At 52.6% G+C, this 24599-nt stretch overlaps 1 protein-coding gene across 1 annotated transcript in view; it reads right to left on the bottom strand.

Moving 5' to 3' along the window:
• The window catches only part of Doc2b (double C2 domain beta), a 28381-nt gene extending 4365 nt beyond the window's left edge, over window positions 1-24016 (bottom strand). Inside the window, exons 1-8 of the mRNA XM_085695328.2 lie at window positions 23498-24016; window positions 14928-15007; window positions 10691-10765; window positions 8947-9056; window positions 8731-8857; window positions 5536-5693; window positions 1280-1361; window positions 338-434 (exon numbers count right to left, since the gene is read on the bottom strand). Coding sequence (XP_085551454.1) covers window positions 338-434; window positions 1280-1361; window positions 5536-5693; window positions 8731-8857; window positions 8947-9056; window positions 10691-10765; window positions 14928-15007; window positions 23498-23870 — 1102 coding nt within the window. The 5' untranslated portion in view covers window positions 23871-24016. The remainder of the gene's footprint in view (window positions 1-337; window positions 435-1279; window positions 1362-5535; window positions 5694-8730; window positions 8858-8946; window positions 9057-10690; window positions 10766-14927; window positions 15008-23497) is intronic.
• Between the last annotated feature and the right edge of the window lie 583 nt (window positions 24017-24599).

Genomic DNA, 24599 nt, shown 5'->3' with positions numbered 1-24599 from the left:
CAGGGACCAGAGCAGTGTGGGGCAAGGTTCCATGACACATATTAGGGATGGAAACGGGAAGGGCTGCAATGACCCACTGTGCACCAATGTCACGCCCACCAGAAGCTTGGGGTCACCTGGGCTCTGAGTTCAGCGCCACATGCCAATCACTCCAGGTCCCCCACAAACTGCTGTGAGCCCTTCCCAGGCCTCCTTCCCTCTCTGGACCTGTCTCTTGCCACATGAGAGCAGTTTGGAGAGTGTCTGAGGTCCTACTCACTAGGGATAAGTGGTTCTTGGGCCCACATCTGCCCAGGACAGGCACACGGCTAAGCAGCATTTCCCTTGTATTCCTTACCGATGAAATCATTGGATTTTCCAATGTCATAATCCCAGACAGTGACCTCCAGGGTCTTCTTGGCCAGGTCTCCATGCTTGATCTCATAACAGAACTCCTGCTGGCCAGAAGAGGGTGTTAGAGCCAAGACCACGTGGCTGAGAGGGGTCTGTGACATGCTGAAGGATGGCACTGGTCAGTATGGGATGCCCTCTGGCCAGTCTGCCCACTTCCGCCTGGTGGGAGACTAGCCAGGCCCGCCCTCCACCCACCTGCCCTTCTCTCCCAGAAGCTGCTCCCAGATGCTGCCAGAACCCCTGGCTGCGATTAATCATCCAGTAAAGAGTTTTTGTCACCCTTCCCTTGTCCTCTAGGGCTGGCCTTGCTGTCCACTCTTCCTGTGAACCCCTGACCGTGAGTGAGGCCTGAGGCACTGCTTTTCTTCTCAGTGAAGACCCCCAGATCTGTGTGCCACCCTCTTGTCCTGTCTGCCCTTCAGGCATTATGTCATGACCCTTCTCACCAAAAGTTCAAGCTTGAAAACTGTGCAACTGATTTCCAAACAGAAACCGTACAAATGTCCCACAGTATTTCAGTAAGTTTACGGTTGTCTGTTACGGTATTCACAGCTGTCCTGCCACACCTGCTGGGTGTCTGGAACCCTCACGTTCCACCTAAAGCGTCCTCCCATGTTCTCCACACCTCCCTTCCCACCCCTGTCATCTAGAAGGGAACCCAGGAGCTGCTCAGCATTCTCTCTTTTCACCCCTACCTCCATCAACAAGACCTTTTAGAAGGTTCCTTTGTCCCATGAGCTTCCCCATCGTTGAGCGGTCTAGGGGAGCCTTACCCATCACGGCTGAGGGCTCTTTCTGCTCCCCACCCTCTCTTGACTCTCCAGACCCCCACCCAGTCCAGGGGAGTCCCACAGCCCCTTACCAGTCACCCCCAGCCTGGCCATACCTCATTGAACTCTGGGTTTAGTGTTTTCTTTTTCACTGCGGTCTTGTGCTTGGATTTCTTGTCTACATCTGGCTTCAGGTATCTGGAAGGATAACTGGGGACAGTCAGAGGCCGGGCAGAGCCGCGGACTGCACATGGTGCTAGCACACTGCTACGGGACACATCCCCGGCGGCCTTTGTCCTAACCCTGAAGTGCCAGTCTTCACCTGGGGGCAATACTGAGGCGGCTGCATGGTCACCCAAGCACACCTGCGTGCCCAGAAGAGGCTGTGAATTTTCTCTGGAAATCTGATCTTCTCAAAGTTCACACTTCCCACAGGAAAGCTAGATTTTTTTAAAAAGATTTATTCATTTATTAAGTATACAGTATTCTGTCTGCATGTATGCCTACAGGCCAGAAGAGATCTTACTATAGATGGTTGTGAGCCACCATGTGGTTACTGGGAATTGAACTCAGGACCTCTGGAAGAACAGTCAAAGCTTTTAACCGCTGAGCCATCCCTCCAGCCAGGAGAGCTAGTTTTGAAAAGCAGTTTGTCCCTTTTCAGGAATTGTCGTTGTTTTTTTTCAGTAGGTGCAGGGAATGAGGGACATGGCAGTACTTGACACTGAACCTGAGATCTCGTGCATATAAGGCAAGTGCTCTAAACTGCTCTTAGCTCCAGCTCCAAGAGCTACCAGCTTCCACAGCGCCCCCCCCGCCAGATTTACTAAGAACTCACACACCATAAACTCCGTTTTTCTCAAGGGTAAAATCCAGTTTTTCAGCACATCCCTTGAGCAGGGCAAGCCTCACTCCTCTGTAGGAGCCTCGAGGAAGTTCCTCTTTCCGCAGTTCTCGAGTGATCCTCCAGGGGGCGGGAAAGCTTGTGCCCTGCCCCTCCTTAGGCTTTAACCTACTTTAGGTCCAGAAAGGCCAGGTGGTTGCCCAAGGTCGCACGGTTGGCAAGAGTGGTATCTGGAAGCCAGGCTCAGTCTCCTTTCTCCACGTCAGGGAGGTCATGCACAGGCTGGGGATGCAGGAGGCCTCTGAACTCTCTTTTGCAAAATCTCCCACCCTTTCCATGCACAGGCAATTGTGTGACAAATGCTTTTATTCCGCTATGTGTACTCTGCTCAGTGGCTGGCACTGGGGACCTCAACACAGTAAATGACTAGCTTCCTAGAGGTTTAACATGTTCAAAATCATGCTCACAATGGTCAAGCCTCTTGCCTGCTTTTTGCCAAACCTTGCCCATGGAAAAGCTGAGTGCTGTTGCTTAGAAATGGCTTCGTACCTGCTGCCCAAGTCCACCCATGTGAGTGTGGACACTGTCCCCATCCCGCCCAGAGCACACAGACTGGAAGGAGAGAAAGGATTCCTACAAGTTATCCTCTGACCTCCAGGTGCATGAGCCTTTATTGTCAGTCTCCTAGGATGGTTAGGATAACCCTGAACTCCTGACCCTCCTGCCTCCAGCTGCTAAGCGCTACTATTGCAGATGTGACAACCACATTCAGCTTCAAGTTGAGATTCTGCTGCATATACAATACTGGCTTGTTAAAACAAATATTAGAGAGTACATGCTAACAAAGCGTGGTGGTAAGAGAGAGAAATGAAGAAATATATCGACACAAACACTTCTGGATTTGTTTTGTGTCTGTGACATAGTTTGCTACACAGCCTGGCTTCCCTGGTACTCAGTGTGTAGCCCAGGCTGGCCTTAAACTCCCCACCCTCTGCCTCCACCTCCCAAGTGCTGAGGTTTCATGTATGCACAACCTTGCCCAGTTTATAAATTACATGCTAACGGTCGCTTTACACACAGTCATCCAAAATTTAAACAACCTACATGCTCTTCAATTGGGAAACTAATAATGAACCCATGCTTTACATACATGCATCTAACAATGAACTCATGCTTTACATACATGTGACTAACAATGAACTCATGCTTTACATACATGCGACTAACAATGAACTCATGTTTTACATACATGCGACTAACAATGAACTCATGCTTTACATACGTGCGACTAACAATGAACTCATGCTTTACATACATGTGACTAACAATGAACTCATGCTTTACATACATGCGACTAACAAAGAACTCATGCTTTACATACATGCGACTAACAATGAACTCATGCTTTACATACATGCTGAAAGCTATACAGCCATATGAAAGATGAAGTCTCTGGTGCATATACTGTGTGTGTGTGTGTGTGTGTGTGTGAGAGAGAGAGAGAGAGAGAGAGAGAGAGAGAACCTTGGACAAAGCACCCATGCAGGTGAAGCCCGCCTGAGGCAGCATCGATCTGGTGTTTGATGTGAAATGTGGGAAAGGCAACGCCACTGGGATAGCTAGACAGCAGGTCTGAGGATGCCCAGGGCTACGGAGCTCCTGGGGTAAAAGCAAAACAGCTACCTTTCCATACCCATCGGTCCTAGATCCTCAGATTCAACCAAAGGTTGGATTTGTTGGCACGTGCCTGGAATTCCAGTTCTTGGAAGACTGAGGCAGGAAGATTAGAAGTTCATGGCCTGCCTAGTGCACATGGTGAAACCCTGCCTCAATCCCCACTCCTCACCCCCAAAGAAAAGAAAAGGGAAGAAACCTCACCTGTACTGACCCTCTCCAGCCTTTCCTCACCATTACTCAGAGGTAGGTAACAAGTATTGATACAGTCCCAGGGGCAGGGAGGAGCTCCAAGCTGTGAAAGTACCCTGCTTCTAACAGTTTGCCTGTGCAAATCAGCACCAAGGGAGCCCAGGTTTGGGGTCACCCTTCATACAACCTGCAGCTGGAGTTCACCCAGCAGATTGACACTGAACACAAGTTAAAATGTTCATGCCATGTTGGGGTTCTGCATCTCATTTCTGTCTCACAAGAAACACGGTGTGGGGCTGGAGAGATGGCTCAGTGGTTAAGAGCATTGCCTGCTCTTCCAAAGGTCCCGAGTTCAATTCCCAGCAACCACATGGTGGCTCACAACCATCTGTAATGAGGTCTGGTGCCTTCTTCTGGCCTGCAGACATACACACAGACAGAATATTGTATACATAATAAATAAATATTTAAAAAAAAAGAAAAAAATTCTTAAAAAAAAAAAAAGAAACACGGTGTGACAGGTGCAGGTGACGCGTGCCGCTGACCCTCCAATCCTGCTCCACACCTCCCTGTCTCCACTCAGAAAAGCCCTGCATGGCTGAAGGAGTGCAGTGACCCTCAGTGTCTGGGGAAGACTGGCTCTAGGGCACATCTGCAGATGCTAATTGCTTTCATTACATGAGCTGACATCTGTACAGAACCTGCCACAGCCTGCTCTCTAGGTCATGTATGACAGCTAGGCCGCTGGAATGTTGCATACACGGCTGCTACCCTGTTGCTTAGGGAATAAGGACAAGGAAAGGTCTGCACATGCTCAGAAGACTTTCTTTTTAGATTTTAAATTTTACTTTTATTTTTTGAGTATACATGAGCATCTGTATGTATGCTTGTGCACCATGTATATAGCCGGTGCCCTCTGAGACCAGAAGATGGCATCAGAGCCCTTGGAACTGAAGGTACAGGGAGCTGCAACAAGAGATACACCATTTGTGAAGCGCTAAAAGCACCGAGGGTGGGTTCTGTGGCACCAGTGCCCTTTGTCTGCAAAAGCTCACCCTCTTCTACCTGCCTCCTGGATCTCCAAGTGCAAACTCTAGCCAGTGTCTGTCATTAGTGCTACTGTCGGGGAGGGAGGGCAGACACAGGGCTGGGCACACACAAAAAGACATGGCAAAGGTCTCCTGGCTCCTGGCACTGGTCCTGCCTCCTCCTCCAACTTGCTTGTGAGCCTGGATCCCTAGTGACTTTGCCTCCCTAGGCTCAGGTCTGGCTCTAGCTCCACACGTCCATCTGTGGTGGTTCACACCTTCAATTGCAGTGGCCAGGAGGTAGGTAGCAGGATCTGGCTACACAGTAAATTCAAGAGCAGCCTGTTATACACGTGACCATGTCCCCCATCATCAAAAAGAAATGACTATTTTCTCTCCTAGTGGGAGACCCTTCTGCAGGCTTCAGTTTCCTCATCTATGAAATGGGATGACTGCATTTAGCTCCATAGTCAACAACAACAACACACAAAAGAAAACACCCTGGTGAATAAAGCCCCATTGCTCTGAGGCAACCCTCTTAGGGCTTGCCATGATGCTTCAGCTCTCGCTACGGAGGACTCTAGTTCTGCCTGGTGAGTAGGGGAGTCAGGCACAGGCCTGGGCGCACACTCACGTTTTCACGTAGGGGTCCGAGTAGCCGTTAGCGTCCATGGCAGCCAGGTGTGCACAGCGCACAATGCCCACCAGCAGGCCCTGCTTCTGGGAGCTGTACTTGAGTGAGATGAGGATGCGGCCTCGCTCCTCCAGGGACTTGTCCTCTGCCTTGTCCACCTGCAGGAGAGGGTTGTCACTCTGCTGTCCTTGTCTGCTTCCACCTTCTTGGCTAAGCAGTGAGGCCACCCATAATCTCACCCCCTAGAGTCTATTTGCTAATGCTCAGCTAGGCTTGGACATACAGGGATCTATGGAACCCGGGGGCTGGGCGTGCAGCTCAGTGGTACCACACTTGCCTAGCACAAGTGAGGTGTTTGGTGCCACTTCTAGCTTGGACAGGAAGGAAGGGAGGGAGGGAAGAAGGGAAGAAAGGAAGTGGAAGAAAGGAGGAAGGGAGATAGGCAGGCAACTTCTGTGTCCTTAAGTAAAATTTTTCTGGAACACAGGCTGGCCTTTTCCGTCTCTCCCGCAGCTGTTTTTGCCTACAGCAGGAGAAGTGGGTGGCAGTGAAGAGAGCCTGGTCTGCAGGGCCTGATGCATTTGTCACCTGGGTAGGAAGCCTGCTCCAGCCTGCTCTACCTTCTTCATACCCAAGCCTTCTCTGTGAACTTCAGCTCTGATGTCTTTGCCTAATCTCACCTACTCCCGGAAACATTGCAGGGTGCCCCCGCCCCCAGCCTGAATGACAGAACTTCGCCACCTTCTGAGCCCCAAGGCAGCTGGGAGCCTGGTGAGATGCCCAGCCCCTCCCAAGCAGGCCCAGGATGCACTTCAGGGTGAGATGTTACCTCTAGGCCTCCACATCTCACCCTCCATGTGCTGACAGCTAGAGTCTGTCTGCATTTCCCATCCTCCCCCAAAGTCACCCAGACATGCACGGCTGGAACATGCCCATGTTCCCTGAGCGTCCCTCCTCAGGATCTGCCAGGCTCTTCTTTTATAGGCTCAGCCTTTGCCTGCAGCTGTGCTCTGCTTGGGGCTGACCTGAGTCCCCACGTGGCCAGGTCCAAACCTCACTGGAGATGAGAGAGTCCTGTGAGGTGAGGAAGGGAGGCCTGTGACACACAGGCCTGTCTCTGAATTTCATGTCCAGAGCAGACATGGCTAGTTGATCCCAGCATTCACTCTGAATTCAGACACAGCCTTGGCATCCTTCTCATCCAATGCTCACACAGTCATGACCAGTGGTGCAGACGTGGGAGCCTGGGCTCTGCATGGAGTATATATGAGCAGAGATGTTTTCTTTCTTTCTTTTTTTTTATAAATTTATTTATTCATTATGTATGCAGTGTTCTGCAGGTCAGAAGAGGGCACCAGATCTTATTACAGATGGTTGTGAGCCACCATGAGGTTGCTGGGAATTGAACTCAGGACCTCTGGAACAGCAGGCAGTGTTCTTAACCACTGAGCCATCTTTCCAGCCCCAGCAGAGATGTTTTCAAGGGCAGACGGCACTACCGTACTTTAGACTGTTGCATCTGACCACCTCTTAACCAGGAATTTACTTAGAATAAGTAGTACAGAATAAAAAATCTAAAACCACCAACTGTGTCCTTATAACCAGAGTGGTTATCTCAAACATCACTCCTGTGGTCACTGTGCATCTCCAAGCTGGCCAATGAGCAACATAGCAAATTCAAGCATAGCAATGGCCAAAGTATGTTTCAGGAACACTAACAACACACATGCATCCAAATTCACACACATTTACACACAGTATGCACATGTGTACATACATTCCCTACTTATTCATACATTCATATACACAGAGAGTCTTGGGTTTTTTTGTTTTTGTTTGTTTGTTTTTCAAGCAAGGTTTCTCCGTGTAGCCCTGGATGTCCTGAAACTGACTCAGTAGACCAGGTTGGCCTCGAACTCAGATCCTCTTGCCTCTGCCTCTCAAGCGCTGGGATTAAAAGCATGCACCACTGTGCTCCTCGCACAAAGGCAGTGTCTCAGCCACAGGGTGGGTTCCCAGGGCTGGGGAGTGGCCATGTCCTGGGCTCCAGACCCTGCCAAGCCTGGCGTACAGGGGTTAAATGCTGGATTTCCTCCTCACTGCTGTTCCCTTGGCTCAGGGATGGGGGAGAAGTCATATCCTGAGCATCGGGCAGCGGAGGACTTAGCTTGTCTCTCAACCCTGTGCACTGGGGCTCCCCTGGACTCTCAGAAGCAGACGAAGGAGAGATGGGAAGAGAAGGTAAGCAGCAGGGTGACTGGACAGAAAGACACCAAGACCCCGGGAGAGCTCAGCTGCTGAAGGCAATTGGGGCCAAACTGGTGCTGGCATCATGCCAAACAATTACAATGTCTAGGAGAGAATTATGCGCTGTCACCTCTGGGCATCTTATGGCTCTCCTGGCCTAGCATATCCCAACTGAATTGCCCCCAGTGAATGGTTTCCTCCTCCCTCTGTGTACCCAGCCCCAGACCTGGAGCTGCCCTGGCAGCAGGCCTTCCTCCCCAATCAGCCCCATTCTATCTGGTTCTTGGCTCCAGCCCTCACCTCTCTCCTCTCTTTGCTTCTGGTCTTCTGAGCCCAGTAGGCAGGGAGTCTCTAAGGTGTCACCATGCCCTGCCTCATGTCACAGGCCTGTACTCTTAGCACTGAGAAAGCTGAGGCAGGAGGATCAAGAGTTCGCTGCCGACCTGGGCTACAGAGCAAGTTCAAGGCCGGCCTGGGGAACAGAAAATTTCACATGAAAATTTAAAGGGGGTGAGGAGATGGCTCAGTCAGTTAAGTGTTAGCTGTGTAAGTTTGGATTCCTAGCATCCTTGGAAAGCTGGGCATAGTGGCACAAATCTGTAACCGCTGGGTGGAGCCAAGAGCATCCCAACTCACTGGCTAGCCAGACCAGTTAGTGAGCGCTGGGCTCAGGGAGGGACCCTGGCTCAAAAACTGAGGTGGAGAGCAATTGAGGAAGCACTCATGTTGATGGCAGGCTTACACATTCACACACGTATCCACTGTATACACACTCACATACACACACACACCACTATATACACGAAAACTTTAAAATTCGTAAATGTAAAAATTTAAAAGGGCTGAGGATGTAGCTCCGTGGAAGAGTGCCTAGAATATATCATCAGCACACGGCAGAAGCTCACAGTAAACTCCCGCCCTGGGGGACCAGACCCTGGCTCCACTCACCGGCAGCTGTTTCTCCAGGCAGATGCTGAACGTCTTGGTGTGGTTGGGCTTCAGCTTCTTCAGGGGCACGCGAGTCTCACCGATGAACTCATTGTGCCGGAATTTGTCCTCATCACACACGGAGATCCTGGGGGCGATTGGCTTCCACAGTCAGTGGGAATTCATAAGTGGTAGGGTGTCCCCGGATGGGGTGGAGGCACGGGGGCCCTCACCCACCTCAGGGTCTTTCGGATCATGTCCTCGTCCGTGATCCCGTAATAAGTGAGGGTCTCGTTCCATGTGGGGTTCAGAGTGTTCCTCAGAGTTTTTGTTCTGAGCTTGTTTGCCTAAAAAGAGAGAGAGAGAGAGTGATCTTATTGGTACTGAATGAGTGTGGCTGAAAAGCTGGCCAGCCTGCTCCCTCCCCATGGAGATGCTACCTGACCCAGCGGGGGAGACCTGAGGCAGAAGGTGAAACTAACACTGTTAATTAGTTAACTTAAAAACAGTAGGCTTGCAGGGCGGTGGTGGCACATGTCTTTAATCCCAGCACTTGGGAGGCAGAGGCAGGTGGATCTCTGTGAGTTCGAGGCCAGCCTGGTCTACAAGAGCTAGTTCCAGGACAGGCTCCAAAAGCTACAGAGAAATCCTGTCTCGAAGCCACCCCCCCCCCCCAAAAAAAACCCCAGCAGGCTTAGCAGGGCAGTGGTGGCACACGTCCTTAATCCCAGCACTCGGGAGGCAGAGGCAGGTAGATCTCTGTGAGTTCGAGGCCAGCCTGGTCTACAGAGCAAGTTCCAGGACAGAGCCAGAGCTACAGAGAAACCCTGTCTTGAAAAATAAAACAAAACAAAAATACCCAGCAAGCTTACTGGAGACATGTGAATGGCCCCTGTGGTCACAGAGGTCTTTGCCAGCAAGAGATAACCAAGAGAGACAGGATCACATAGTCAGAGCTCAGCTGGCTTCAGACACAGGTCGGGGCCTCAGCTGGGGAAGTAGGTAGCCTCTAGTTAAAAAGGAAAGGGAATGACTGTCCTCAGAATGGAGCAGCCATGGCTGGCATCTTGTCTTCTGGTACAGTCAGTGCAACCTGTCTCGTTGATGACCAGTGGAATAGGGAGGCAATGAGTGTGTTTAAATGGCCAAGCTGTGGAATTTGCTGAGGTAGCCACAGAAGTAATGTGAGGAGCATTGCTGACCCCAGACCCTGATGACAACAGCAGGTAGGGGTGACGGCTACCGGGCGGGAAGTTGCCATGTTGACTCATTACTCATTCCCATTAGGAAGTTGAAGTGCTCAGTTTAATAGGAATTAGCTCAACCAAAGCTGCCCCCACCCCATTACAAGAGTTCCATATCAAGACTGGCCATATCCCCAAAGCCAGTGGTACAACTGGACCACTTTCCTGGATCACCTGGTGTTCCCATCCTCCTCTGCTGTGCTCTGGCTGTTCATTCTGCCTGGGATCCATACTTTCCTAGTGAAATTGCCTCTATGTTTGCATCTGATTGCTGGACCACCCAGCAGGGAAGCAGGAACAGCGATTCTGTGGTCAAATACACCAAGCTGATGCTACCCTCTCAGTCCCCTTATGAAGCCACGGAATGGCCCATCAGCACACTGAGGGCTCTGACAGGTCCTTCCACCAAGAAACCTCTGTAACAGTATTTCCTTTTTAGGAAGGTGTTATGCATCCCGACTGACCTGGATTTCACTATGTCTGTAGAGCAGTCTGACCTTGAACTCACAGGGATCTGCCTGCCCCTGCCTCCTGAGCACTGCAATTAAAGGTGTGCACCATCACACCTGACCCTATAGAGTCTTTTTCCACCCCATATAATATGAACTGCAGGCTAAAATGGCTTCATATGAAATGTAACCCGGATGTTCTCTGGGGCCCATGTAGCAGATAGGTAATGGACTCATGAGGTCCCAGGGAGGCCAAGCCAGTGCCATGTCTGGGGCAGAAACCCTCACCTTGCTGGCTCCAGGCAGCAGGTGCAGTTTGACGTAGGGATCAGCCAGTCCATTGTGGTCCATCGGCTTCAGGCCCTGAGCAGAGACCAGAGAGGATGAGAGCTAAGAGTAAGGACGCAAAGGGCCTGCTGATTGGGCCTCCTCCCTGGCATCTTCAGTTTCCCTGAAGATGGGACGTTCTCAAGGACCAAACAGTGCTGGCCTAAGCTTCCCTTCCCCACTTTGCATCCCCCTCCCCCCAGGTCCTTTCAGTTTCTCCCTTCTTGACAACTGAACCCAGAGGACATACTTCACTGTAAACTTGGGGAGGCCGGTCTCTCTTCCCACTTCCCGGACGCCACCCCTTGTTGGATCTTCCTTCGCTGACCCCAAGTCTCCACGATTTGGCTACATACTCATCCTCAAGTTCCTTGTGGTACTTTGTATGGGAGGCCAGCTGAGACTGCCATTTCCCTCTGCCTTTGCCAGTTGGTGTCTCTGAAGTCACAGGCTGCCTGCCATGGAGGGTCCTTCCACAAGATGGCACCCCTTGCTAACTTTGATTTTAGTTGCCAGCCCAGGAATGTACAGTTCAGGGGAGGGACCCACAAGGGCCTCAGCTAACCTGGGAATTGTTTACTCCTTTCAGAGGTGAAGGCCTACAGGGGCTGGGGAAGCAGCAGAGGTTTGCATGGTCGACATTCCAGATGGGTGAATGAGGGATGGCTTGGCTCCTGGCCACTCCAGACCTTTCTCCCAGGCCTAGCTCTACAGGCTTGGACAAGCTTCCATGTAGGGCACCTAGCCAATATTTCTCTTCTGCAGTGGTCCCAGGCCCAGGTTTGGGAGTCAGCAGAACCGGTGTGCTTCCTAGTTAGTGGACCAGGCATTGGCCGGCTCAGCTTTATCACGGGTAAAGAGCTAACCATTCCCACAGGCCAGTGGAATAGAGTCTGGAGGAATGCAGACGCAGGGCTGAGGTGAGACTTCCCTCCCCAGCCTCCCCTCAGAGAAGATTTCAGAGAAGTAGTTGGGGTAAGGGTGGGGATTTAAGCCAGGCCTCTGGCTACAGGGGCTTGACCTGCAGGCAGTGTGTGTGCCATGGTGAGGGTGGCCTTTCACATCCTGCTAGCTTTCCCCTGCTAGCTCCTTACCCCAGGCAGTAAAGAGAAGGTGTCCTGGGGAGCTGATGGCCCAACCTGAGTAGGGGACAGCTGAGGGCTCCCGTTTTATTGCTACAGTTCCTGCACACAGTTTGTCATGTTTACAATGTTTCATTATTTCTCTTTTCCCTTGTATATCTTTGAACTGGGAGGTTAAGTAGGACTGTGGGTCCTATTTCTAAGGCCCTGGAGCACCCATATGGGCTGGTTAGGGGAGGGGCAGCTGCCGTGCTAAGATGACAATGGTGCCTGCTCTGCCTGTCGGATCCCCAGTCTGTGATGTGGTCCCTGCTGTTACATCCACATCCTTCTACCTGGTAGGTACCTGGACACACCAAAGGGCCATACACTGAGCTAGAGGCAAGGGCTGGTGGGCTCAGCTCAGTTCCTACACTGACTCCCTAGCCCAAGCAGCCTCGCTTGACCCTACAGCATGGCAAGGTCTCCTCCAAGGCTGTATGCACGGCCCCTAGGAGCTGACTGAATCCAGCAGAGGGGCCAGAAGGCTGAGTTCAGCAAGACATGGAAAAGGGGTTGTCTCCGGCAAATCCCGTCAGCTCACTGTGTTTACAAGGGATAAAAGCAGATGCCACTGTCTTCGAGAGGGGCAGGGGAGGTGCTCTATGGGATGGTACTACTAGCACCAAGGGGACAGGAAGGAAGGACAGAGTCCCTTCAAACAAAGTTTCTGTTGTCCCTACACTGTCCAGTGGTTACTGTTCACCAAGCCTTCGGGACTGGAACCTTCTGGATAGTCAAAGCTGAGGCTCTCAGTGCTCAGCATGAAGAAGAGGGACAGACACCAGCTAGTGAGATGGCCTGGTGCAGAGGGACAGAAACTGTATGACTTTGTGCCTACAAGATCCCTGGAGACATTGGGGAGGGGCAGCTTGGGTCAGGCAAGGAGAGGCAAGGAGTTTCAGTTTGGCAAGCTGAAAAGGCTCTGGGAGGGACACTGATGTAACACAGCCATTCGAGTGGGCTCAGCATTCCACTGCTAAGTTTCACATGTGTGATTTTTTTTTAATCACAATTAAGAAGCAATATTGTGCCAGGTGATGATGGCCTACGCCTTTAATCCCAGCATTCAGGAAGCAGAGGCAGGTGGATCTCTGTGAGCTCCAGGACAGCCAAGGCTACACAGAGAAACTGTATAGGAAAAATCAGGGTGTGGCGGAGTAACATTGGTCTTTCAGCACTGTGGCTCTTAGGGGTTTTGCTGGGTACTGCTTGGAGGTGAGTGCCTAGGTCCTGGGGGGTGCAGGTGACCAAGAATCCTGGTTAGCTGTATGTCAACCTGATGCAAGCTGGAGCCATTGAGAAGAGAGCACCTTAACTGAGAAAATGTGCCCACTAGATTGGTCTGTGGGCAAGTCTGTGGGGCATTTTCTTGGTTGATGATTGATGTGGGAGAGCCCAGCTCACTGTGGGTGGTGCTACCCCAGGCTGCTGGTCCTGGGCATGTGTAAGAAAGCAGGCTGAGCGAGTCATGTGGAGCAAGCCAGTAAGTAGCACCCCTCCATAGCTCTGCATCAGTTCCTGCCTCCAGGTTCCTGCTCTAACTTCCCTGGATGATAAACCACAAGCAGGACGATGAAATAAACCCTTCCCATCCCAGGCTGCTTTTGCTCAGGGTTTTACGACAGCAACAGAAAATGAACTAAGACATCAGGTGATAGTGGGAGCCTGAGAAGACCAGTCCATGGATTCCCTGAGAGGTTCTGAGTGGGAGCCCTGAGTCAGCTTACACTCTATGGATTCCCTTTGGGGCCCCAGTATTTCCCAGGTCTGTCCCCTGTTTTGTAGACATTTACAGAGAAGAGCAGGGCCACCATGGTTCAGAGGCCTCTAGTCTCCTGCTTACACCAGTACCCATGTAAATCTGTGCACACAGGCACAGAGACACTTACCACAGACAGACAGACAGACAGACACACACACACACACTTAGTGCAGGGAAGAAGACAACAGGAACCCCGGACTCTGAGATGGGGAGGAAAAGCTAGGCTCCACTAGAGTGGTCTGACCGCTGGCCCCCAAGCACAGACAAGCTCTAAGCCAGGAGGAGGGAGGAGGGGCTCTGCCTGGCCCTGCAGCTTGCCTCCCCCTTTCCAGGTGAGGGTCACCAGGAGCTCTGCTCTGTTCCTCTGTTCCAGCCTAGAGGTGCCAATGGGGTGGACAGAGACACAGAGAGGAGTGACTAGGCCATCAAGTACCCAACCTGGGTCCCAGGCCCAATGTAGACCATTCTCACACTGGCCTTCCACATGAGTGACCCAGGCTGGGTAGGGGTACGGCGCCGGTTGTCCCTCTAGGCAGGCACAGAGCCAAGGGCAGCCCCTCAGTGGTAGCGTGGGTCGGAAAGAAACTACAGGTCAGGGATGCTGGGTGAGGTCTAGGCCTGGCAGCACTTGAAGCCACGCCATGGGTGCTGGGCTGGTTGAGGCCCTCCCACAGCCCTGCTGGAGTCTCTACTGACCACACAGGTCCTTACCTTTCGGGAAAACATCAACTTGGGCACCTTCCTCCCAGAGGGAGCAGTGTGAGGGGAACAATAAGGTTGAGAACATGGGACAGACACAGGTTCAAGAGCAGATCTGCAGAGGAGCACAAGGGATAGGCCCTGGCCAGGCCACAATGGGTCCGCAGATGGCCATGGCTCCCCTCAGCAAGGCTCATAGCGCCTCTGATGCTAAGGCCCAATGGCTACCACCCTGCCTGGAGCCTAACTGTCTTCAGTGGCACCTGTAGCTTTTGTCATAGGAGCTGCTCAGGGGCTGGAACTTCGGAGTGGGGAGATCTAGAGACGGTGATATCCAATCACCCTCCCCCTGCTGCAAGATAAGTCCTCCACCCTCCCCCTTCTTGAGTGACCATTCCCAGGCTCTAAAAGCTGCCTGACCTTCTGCAATTCCTGCTGTCTCCTTCTGAAACTCCTTTCCCCAAATGCTTTACTAGGTTTACTGGGCAGGGCCAGTCTGGGAAATGGGCAGCTGCCCTCCACATAGCAGGGACACCAGGAAGCCTGGACAGAGAGGCTAGATAGGCCCCTGCCCCCTTCCTGAGGCTCGAGCTGGGGTTGGTGCAGGGCTTACCTTGGCCTTGCTGATGGTGCAGTGTAGTGCGTTGTTCTCCTGGTCATAGAGCAGACTGAAGTCCAGGGTACCCAGGGCGGCTGTGAGAGAAGAGATGTGGGTCACACATTGCTATCAAGATTAAAAGATTTATTTGGTGGTGTCTGCTTTTAGTCTCAGAACTTGGGAGGCAGAGGAAGGTAGTAGATCCCTTTGAGTTTGAGACCAACTTGGTCTACAAAGTGAGCTCCAGGTTAGCCAGAGCAACTCTTTATTTATTTATTTATTTATTTATTTATTTATTTTTCAAGACAGGGTTTCACTGTAGTTTTAGAGCCTGCCCTGGAACTAGCTCTTGTAGACCAGGCTGACCTTGAACTCATAGAGATCTGCCTGCCTATGCCTTCTGAGTGCTGAGATTAAAGGCATGCGCTACCACCACCAGGCATAGAGCTACTCTTTCAAAATTAAACACATAAATAAATGAATAAACAAATAAAGTTTATTTGAAAGAACCATAAGGCAAATATGTCCATCACAGTCCTTAGAATATGTGAACTTGGGGGGATGGAGAGACAGCTCAACAGTTAAGGGCACTGTCTGCTCTCCCAGAGGTTAGTGGCTCACAACCATCTGTAACTCCAGTTCCAGGGGACCCGACTCTCTCTTCCAGTGTAATGCCTGGTGCATAGACATACATGTAGACATAACAACGATATAAATAAAATAAATAATAAGCAAATAAATAATTTAAAAAAGAATGTGTGAACATGAATCTGTGGAAGAGCTGGCTTCCTGGCATGCTCACATGGGGCACAGGTGAGAGCCCCTGGCACAAACCCCAACACGACCGTCTCTGCCCCCATGGACACCAGTTGTCTCCAGCATCTGTCTTCAGGCTGATGCACAAACTAAAAAGTAAAATCATTTTTTTGTTTCTAAATGGCTGGAATTAGTTAAAGCAAGCAAAATACGGTTACAGCAAGGCTTAGCGGATCCACACGGGGACGGCAGTAAAGTCATTTTAAATTACACAGATGACTTCCGCATGGAGAGTAAGGAAGTGGATAGACCCACAGTGCTGAGGATCACAAGCAGCTGACTTAGGGTGGAGGCACAGGTTCAAATTGGCCATTGCTAGGCCAATCCACACGTCTCAGAAATAAAGCGGAGATGCAGACAGGAATGTGGTTCAGGGGCAGATCACTGGCCTAGCCTGCGCTGGGCCATCGGTTCCATCTACAGCACTGTAAAATAAAACAAACACTTCCAGTTCTACCAAAGACAGTAAGAGTCTGCACGTGGTAACAGCGTAACTGTTCTTCCCAGGTAACAGGTGAAAGAGTGAGGGCATGCCATTCACTAACTTTTGGGCTGGGGAATCTAGTTTAGTAGCAGAGGCCCTGGGTTCAATTCCCAGCAAGAAAAGTTATCAATAAAGAATGTTACTGTATCCAGTCAATGACTGTTGTTGTGACAACGGAGCAGCTACAATATGCCAACTCTGTTATCTATCTCTCCCAATGAAACACTCAACCCTCAGACAGACAACATCCTGTCACTGTTAGATGAGGAGGTTCAGGGATTCTGGGCGGATCACCTAAGTCCCATGCATGGTAACCTGATCACAACCAGGTAGGTGACTCAGAAAGGGGCTCTCACCCATTTTGTACTGTCTGTCCTGTTCCATGGTGGTGCTATTTTGAACTAGACAGCTTGGATGCCTTTGCCTCAGTTTCCCCCACACAAGCAATGACACACAATGTTATGAGAAGGCAGAGGACAGGCTCCAAGAGGCTGCAGGACCTGACCAGCCTGAGTGGCTGACTGTTGATTGAGCCCCAGGTGACAAGTGACACTGTAGCTCCCTGGTCTCCTTGTCCTGAGAGATCCTAAGTGGGCAGTGACAAGCCAGCTGGGTCCTCATGCTGCTGCCCCCAAGTCTCTCAAGAGCATCAATAAGTTCCAAGGGCCAGGCAGAGGATGCAGCAATAATTGGGCTCAGCTGCCACCTTAGGAACAGTCACTTGCTACAGCTGTGGCCTGCCGTGTCCTGAGGGTTCCCAGCAAGAGAGCCAGCAGGGTCTGAGTGAGGGAAACCTTTGAAGTCCCCAGACAGCAAGATACACATGCTTAGGTATTTTCCAATCCCTGATTTGTTCCCAATTGCTGGACAGGTCTCAACATTGTCTGGTGAGCCAAGAGAGCTTCAAAAGGAACCATTGGGCCATCAGGGGAGGCTTCTTGGAGGAACTGATGCCTCACCCAAGAGAGGAGAAAACAACAGATAGTAATTGGCCAGTGGTTTGAGTAACTTGGAGGGGACATCATAACCACAGGCATCTGGCAGGTGGGGGTTGATGGCTGAAGTGAGGCCGAGATGAAGGAAGGGGTTGGCTGGGACTCTGTCCTCATCAGGATCCTGCACTGAATCCTAGATGGATTCTAAGTAAACATACGTCAGGACAGTGTCCTTTAGTCACAAAGGCAAGCCACATCATGACAGCCTTTGTGTCTGGAGGGAGGTGGGTCCATCCAGGGCTCTTCTCTTTGTTCTGAGAGACATGTGAAACTGTGTCAGGTGCCCTGCATCCCAACGAGGTGATGCTCTTGTCTCTTTCTAGTGCAGTTGTGAGTGTGGAGGATGACATTTTCTGGTGTACTCTACAGGTTCAAATCCCAGCTCGGCATGTCCTCGCTGAGTGACTTCAGACAGTTTCCTCATCTGCAGCCTGGAGGGAACTGTAACTACCTCCTGGCATGTGCGGCTTGTCAGGTGGTTACAGGAACAGCAGACACACTCTGATGACACTTCTAGAGCTCTGAACTTGCCCCTCGAAGGACTTTCTGGAAGGAACTGCCCTAAACTGGATCACCTTCTCCCTGCCTTTGGGAACATGGTATAGAAGCCATCACTTAAGCTTTTCTGCATAAGCAGAGCCATTGCTATGACTAACAATGATTCTGCGATGGGTCACAGTCACAGACAGAGGGATGCAAAGTGATTACTCCACCGGGGGTCCTAGGTGGTACCTCACTTTCCTGCCTCTTCCCTTTGCTCCTGCTTCTGGTAGCACAAACAGCTCTTTTCTTTTGTAAATCAGGTAATAACAGTTAGAACTGTGTTACAGACTAAGAGTCTCTAGATCTGGAATGAGCTGCAAGTATCTTATCCTAGTGGAAAATGCTTGCATTAGTGAAATGCATGCCCTTTGCTGCCGCATCCTCATTCTCAAGGGAGCAAGTGAGGATGCTGTGGGTGAGAATGCTATGGATGAGGATACCATAACTGAGGATGCTGAAGGTAAGGATGCTGTGGAAAAGATGTTGTGGGTGAAGATGCTGAGGGTGAGGAAGCTGCTGGTGAGTATCTTGAGGATGTAGATGCTGCAGGAGAGGATACTGTGGGTGAGGATACTGTAAATGAAGATGTTGCAGGAGAAGATGCTGAGGGTGAGGATGCTATAGGTGAGGATATTGTGGATGAAGATGCTGTGGGTGAGGATGCTGAGGGTGAGGATACTGTAAGTGAGGATAATGTGAAGCTGTTGCAGGAGAAGATGCTGATGGTGAGGATGCTGTAGGTGAGTATCCTGAGGGTAAGAGTGCTGCAAGGCACCATTGCTCTTACTGCAGTCATCCCACTGGGTTTCTGCAACATCATTCTGCAGAGCTGATGGCTTCACATGACAGTCAGTTGCATGATGTCCAGTTTAGGATACCTATTCCCTGATGACTTCACCCTGAGGACACTGCCTCAGGCACCTCAGGACCAGCAAACAGCAGATGGTCAGTGCTCATGGTGGAGCCACTCAAATGGCTTGGCTGTCCGGTCACTTCCCAGCAGGAAGGATTTGGTGTGATGACACATGTTACAAGCACATACTCTGGGGTTTTTGCCTGTGTCCCAACCCCAGAGGACAAGTCCGGGAACGTGCCTCTTGGGACACTAACATCTGGTACCACCACCAGAGAAGGAGCAGTGTGCCTGGTGTGAGGCCAGGAAAGGCCTGATGAATGTCTAGAGCCACTGAAGTTCTAGAAGAAATTCTACCTCGTCATTAGAACATCGGTCACCATTTTGAGAGACAGCATGTGTGGAGGAGCTGTCTTAGGGAACACCTGACCCCAAATTCACCCTTTCCATTTATAGAAATGAGGTTCAGAGAAGGGAGGTGGCCAAGTGGGGGTGGCCCCACAAAGCTGGGGATTCTGTCTTAAAAAGCCTAGTGGCTTCTTGCAAGTTTCCCTTCACCGTTTTGTGTAACTGGAGTCCTGAAGATGCAGCATCTTCTGGAAGAGAAGGGGCTGGGGGCGTGGCTCAGCAGTAGAGCCCTGACCTCACGTGAACAGGCCCTGGGTTCTTGCTTCAGCAATGGGGCAGAGGCTAGGCACAGAGAGGATTGGGACTCACCGCTAATCTGAAGGGCCTGGGCAGGGTGGCAGTGGTGGTGGTGGAGGCAATGGCAGGGCCCAAAGGACAAGAGAGAGTGCCTTTCTGTGAGCCCCAGGATCCTGAGGGCCCTGCCCTCAGCACCACTCAGATCACGTGCTTTGATGAAAGTTTACATCTTTGGAAAAATAATGAAGGTTGGTCACTAATGGGCCTCTGAGAGTTGTCACCGGCTTGCTGATAATTATAGCGCTTTAATGGGGCTAATTCAGAGAGAATCAAGCTCAGGCCCCTGTTGCTTCCTCCAAGGCTGAGTGTTCCCCAGCAGGACCTATGCAGACAAGCAGCTAGCTGGCCATGACCTTGGTCTGCATTTGAACTTGCTTGACCCATTCACCCCTGGGAATCAGAAATCAGTCCTTTTTGTTTTGTATTTGGAAGAAAAATGTCAGCCTCTAAAACAGTTTCTGTGGAGCTGATGGGATGGCTCGGTGGGCAAGGGTACTTGCTTTGCAAGCCTGATGACCCAAGTGCAATCCCTGGGATACACAGAAAAGTAGAAGATCCAACTCCACAGAGTTGTCCTCCGACCTCTGCGTGTGTGTGCTGTAGCACAGTGCACCCCTTCACATCACACACACACACACACAATTATAAATACAATAAAATGCTTTTTTTTAATTGGCATGAAATCATAGAAAATGACTTAGCCTGATTTGAAAGCACTTCACAGGCGAGGGAACTGAGGTAGTGTACTTGGTAGGCACTGTGGGGGAGGATGCAGAGGAATCAGCGATACACCTCCCCTTCACAGAGCCTAGAGACAGATTCAGACCTTAGGCATCTCCTCTAGACCTTCCCTTCAAGCCATTCAAAATTTTATCGCATCCAGGACAAGATTTGACCTCATTGATTCCTCATTTAAGCCTTTCACTTTGACCTCATCCTTCTTCCCTTTGTATTTCTGACACCTTGGTTCCTCTGTTGTCCCCCAACACCCCCTTCACTCTGCTGGCCTTCTTTCCCCTTCCCCCCAGTTCAGAGCAGAGGCCTCTGTGGATGCTTGCCTCCCTATCCTTTGCTGCTGAGTTTCTGTGAGCATTCTAAGACCAGAGACTGTGTGCAATCCAGCCCATGCTTGGCTCTCTGTGACCCCTGTACAGCGCCTGACACATGACTGGCACTGCACTGTTGAATGTGAAATATGACAGAGGTCTGGCCAGAACATGACCGAGGCTCACACAAGTTCTGGGTGAAGGAAGAGGCCATATAAATCAGCAACTGGAATCTGCCCATGCCCAGGAGAACCTTTCAGGCAGACCCAACAACGGATCTCCATTTCACCCTTGCTCCAGACCTCTATGGGCACCCGTCCTGACCTAGCTGAGTGAGTCATTTGGGAACACAGACACGTGATGCAATTCTAGCCAATGAGACAAAAGGACAGGTCTCCTGGGAACTTCTAGGAGAGATTTTTCTGGATCCTAGACCTGAGAGTAGAAAATGGTTTTTTTTTCTTTTGTTTTGGTTTTAAATCAAATCTAGAACCTTGTTGTGATATGTGATGCCTGGACCCACAGCAGCCACCTTGGGCCGTGAGGGTCCTGCTCAGTTGATGGAGAGCGAGAGCATCACCGTGACCATGTTTCACAGCGGATGTTCCTCATCCATTTACCCTAGGGAATGGGAAATCTGCCCTGAGTTTCAGCCCAAGAGGGAAAGAGCTGGCTGAGCAGAAGGACTGACAGAAGCCTCGTCACCAGAGATGCTGGAGGGCTGCTCCAGGGTACCCTGGAGACTGCAGCAGGACCTTTTCTCCCCTGCTGGGCTGCGCTCCTCTGAATTGATTGCATGGCACTTGCAGCCCAAAGCCTCTTAGTCATTGTAGCTTTGGGGTCTAGGATCCTCTGTAGATGGGAAGCAGAAGCCTAGGGTGATGCTGCATCTTTTTCACTGGCCTAAACTCAGCAGGGAATGAAGGGTGTGTGTGTGTGAGAGAGAGTTGTGTGTGTGCATGTGTGTGTGTTGTATGTGTGTTTGTATCCATGTGACCATGCTTGCGCACTTTGAGGTGATCAGCAAGGGAGGGGTTTTAAGGAGGAGAACAGGGCCAAGCAAAGAGGCTGTTTTTATCCTGTGCTTGGACAACAGAGCAACCGCCCTCATTTCTTTTCGTCTGAATAGATAATCCAATAATTAGAGCAACAAATAGCATAACCCTGGCTAAAGCCATAATGAACCATCTGGCTTGAATCACTTAGGCTTATTCTAAGGGATCTGGTTGTCAGAGCTCAGAGGGTGCACAGCTTGGGGACCAGGTACAGGGTGGTCTTGCTCCGTGTTTCCTCATCCATGAGAGCCACAATCCTCACGCTCTTAGCCCGATGAGATGCAAGCCTCCTGGCTCAGCCTCGTATCCACTTCCTCAGCAGTGCGACCTCCAGGCCTCTTCTCCACACTTTGTTAGTGTGTCACAGTGATCTGGGTGTGGCCAGCCCCCAGTTTCAGCTGAATAAGCTGTATCTCGGACCCAGCTCATGTGAGCCTGTCCCCAGCTAGGACACCTGTGGCTGAGCCCAGAGCCTCAGCAAGGTTCCCTCTGCGCCACCCCCAGCTGCTGGAGCAGTATTGTGCAAACACCGTGGAGCCGACTAACAGGAGATAGGGCTTCTGGTCTGTTTTAGTCTTTGTGGTGGGGCGTCAGGAGAGTCAAAAGGACTAGATTTCTCCCTTCTAGGCCATATGTCATCCTCTGGGCCTCTCCGGCACCTGGAGTGTGGCCTGAAGCTCAAGCAGGAGCTTCATCCACCTGCTCACTCCCCGGGCTGCAGGCAGAAGGCTGGAAATGGGAACCACTTCCTATCTTCTCTTCCCAGGATGGCTCTGGGTCCCCCAGGAGGGTGACTGTGGTCCTAGTTAGAGCCTCCCCAGAGGCCAGTCAGCCTGGATACTTGCACAGAGTGCCAGGAACTGGGCAAGGGAGTAAATCCAGGGCACAGCTCTGCAGAGTTTAATAAATTCTGCCCACCCAGTTTTCCGCTGTCTGCAGGACAGCTCCCCAGGCTCTGTGCTTGGGGGTAGGGCCTTGGTGAGAGGGTCCAGGCCTTGAATACACGGTGTTCTCAGGCAGGGCTTGAGCCACCTTCTGTTGATGGGCTCCCTGAAGCGAAATGTGGAGTCTGTTCCCAGGGCGGCTCGGTGAACTCCCATCTTCAGTTCAGAGGCACAAGTTATGCCAGGAAAAAGCCAGGCCCTTCCCTAGAGACCCCGGGGAACACCCAGGTCAGGCACAAACCACCACTGTTGCACCAATGAGGGGCTGCTTTTGCTATGGGGAAGCTAGTATGAGACCTCCATACCCCACAGTCCCATAATGACTGTCACTAGGTTTTGAGGCCGGTTCTTCAGGTCTAAGTGCGCCTGCTTGGAGTCACAGTTGGGCTGGGGCTCTTCCATGAAGCGACCCCCACTTTCACCACCCAATAAATCCATTGGACTCTAACCAACTACAATCTATTCCTTCCTTGGCTTCCCGGATGGTCCCCGGTGGGCCGGGCCCACAAGAACCACACAAGACGCCAGAGTGCTCCTGGTTTGGCTTGGGAGACCCTGGTGTCCGCTGTCACCCTGGGGCTGAGTCCTGGACCCAGGCTGGGGACCCTCCTGCCCCGGGTAGCCGGCGTAACAGGTGGGCGGAGGTCCACGGCCAAGGCCAGCGTCGCGGTGGGGTCTGCGGACGCGGGAGGAGGAACCGCCAAGGTTTTTCCAAAGGACAAGCGGCTCGCGGTCCTGCTCCTCGGCCCGCGCACCAGCAAAGCCGCGGCGCTCTGCGGGCCGCTGGGCCCGCCCTAGCCTCCACAGGGTCCCCAGGTCGCCGGGCAGCCACTCCGGGCGGCCCGCAGAGGGCTCTGGGGCCGGGAGCCACCGCGCGGCCCGCAGCAACTGGTGTCTTCTCGGGGCGCAGCTCCGCCCTTCCCAGGAACAAAAGCCGCCGCCCGCGCTGGAGCTCCCGGCGCGCGGGCCGGGAATGGGTGCGGGGCGCGCTCAAGAGAACGGAGGCCCGGAAACGGGGCGCCCCCAGAGGACGCCCCCAAACTTCCCTGCTCTCGCGTGCGGGTGTGCCAGGCGGCAGCGGCGCATGCCCTATGGGGACCCGGGCGCGGGGAGGGGGCGAGCGGCGGGCGACCGGGAAACTTACTGCAGTCGTCCGACTCGTAGCCGTCGGCGTCCGGCTCGTCCTCGGGGGGCTTGGCGGGCGGCCTCGCGGGGCTGGGGCTGGGGCCGGGGCTCGGACTGGAACCGTAGGCTCCAAAGAGCTGGTCCACATCCTCGTCGTCGTCGCGGCCGCCGTCGGAGGGGCTGCGGGGGCCGGCGCTGGCTGCGGACGGGCGCGCGGGGGCGTCCGGGGGCGCGGTGGCGCGGGGCGCGGCGGTGGGGGGCAGACCCCGTGGGAAGCGGGGGAAGTAGTCGGAGATCTGTTTGATGGGCCGAATGGGCCCCGGGCACACGTCGATGGCCATATGCTCCTGGATGCTGATGGTCGCCTTCTCCCCGCGCCGCCGGAGGGTCATGCAGGCAGCGCCGCAGCGCGCGGCCCGGCCCGGCCCGGTGTGACCCCGGCCCTGGGGCAACTCAGCGGGTCCCGCGGGGCTCGGCGGGGGCTGCGGGCATCGCCGGCGTGGCCCCCGGACGGCCCTGACTCGGTCCTGCCTGCTTGGCGGCGGCTGGTGCGAGTGAGTGTGGGGCAGGCAGCAGGGGGCGGGCCCAGCCCGCGTCACCCGGCAGCAACCAAGCGGTGAGTGTGCGGGCTGCGCGCGAGGGCGGGCGGGCTGGCGGGCGCGGAGAGAGCGAGGGAGCGAGCGAGCGAGCCAGGAGAGCAACCACTCACTCGCGCTCACACGGCGCGCACACACACACGCGGGAGACGCGCAAGGCCACTCGGAGCCTTCCCTCACTTACACTCCGTAGGCCGGGACCCGCGTGCCACTCATTCTCCCGTGAGGGGCTGCAGTCACTCTTGCGGGACATGCGCAGGTGTGTGGGGCACTGCAAACACACATGAACGTGCGTAGAGACAATCAGTGGAAACGCTCACCCATTGGGGCTATAGGCTACAGGCACATGCAGTGGTGGCAGATGCTATGGCACGGCGCACCTCCCCAGCAGGCATATACATCCAAGAAACACATGTTCTCAAGGATGCCCAGGACACAGACTCCCGTGCTGTGCTCAACTAACAGAACCTATAGCCATAGAAGCCATCTGGGGATGTGGCCATGAACTCCTCAAAATCCCCCTCC

Source organism: Myodes glareolus, chromosome 9 (genome assembly GCF_982192425.1).
Source record: "Myodes glareolus chromosome 9, mMyoGla1.1, whole genome shotgun sequence".
Taxonomy (NCBI): domain Eukaryota; kingdom Metazoa; phylum Chordata; class Mammalia; order Rodentia; family Cricetidae; genus Myodes; species Myodes glareolus.
The sequence above is the reverse complement of the archived record's forward strand: the minus strand, read 5'-3'. Positions and strand labels throughout refer to the sequence as shown.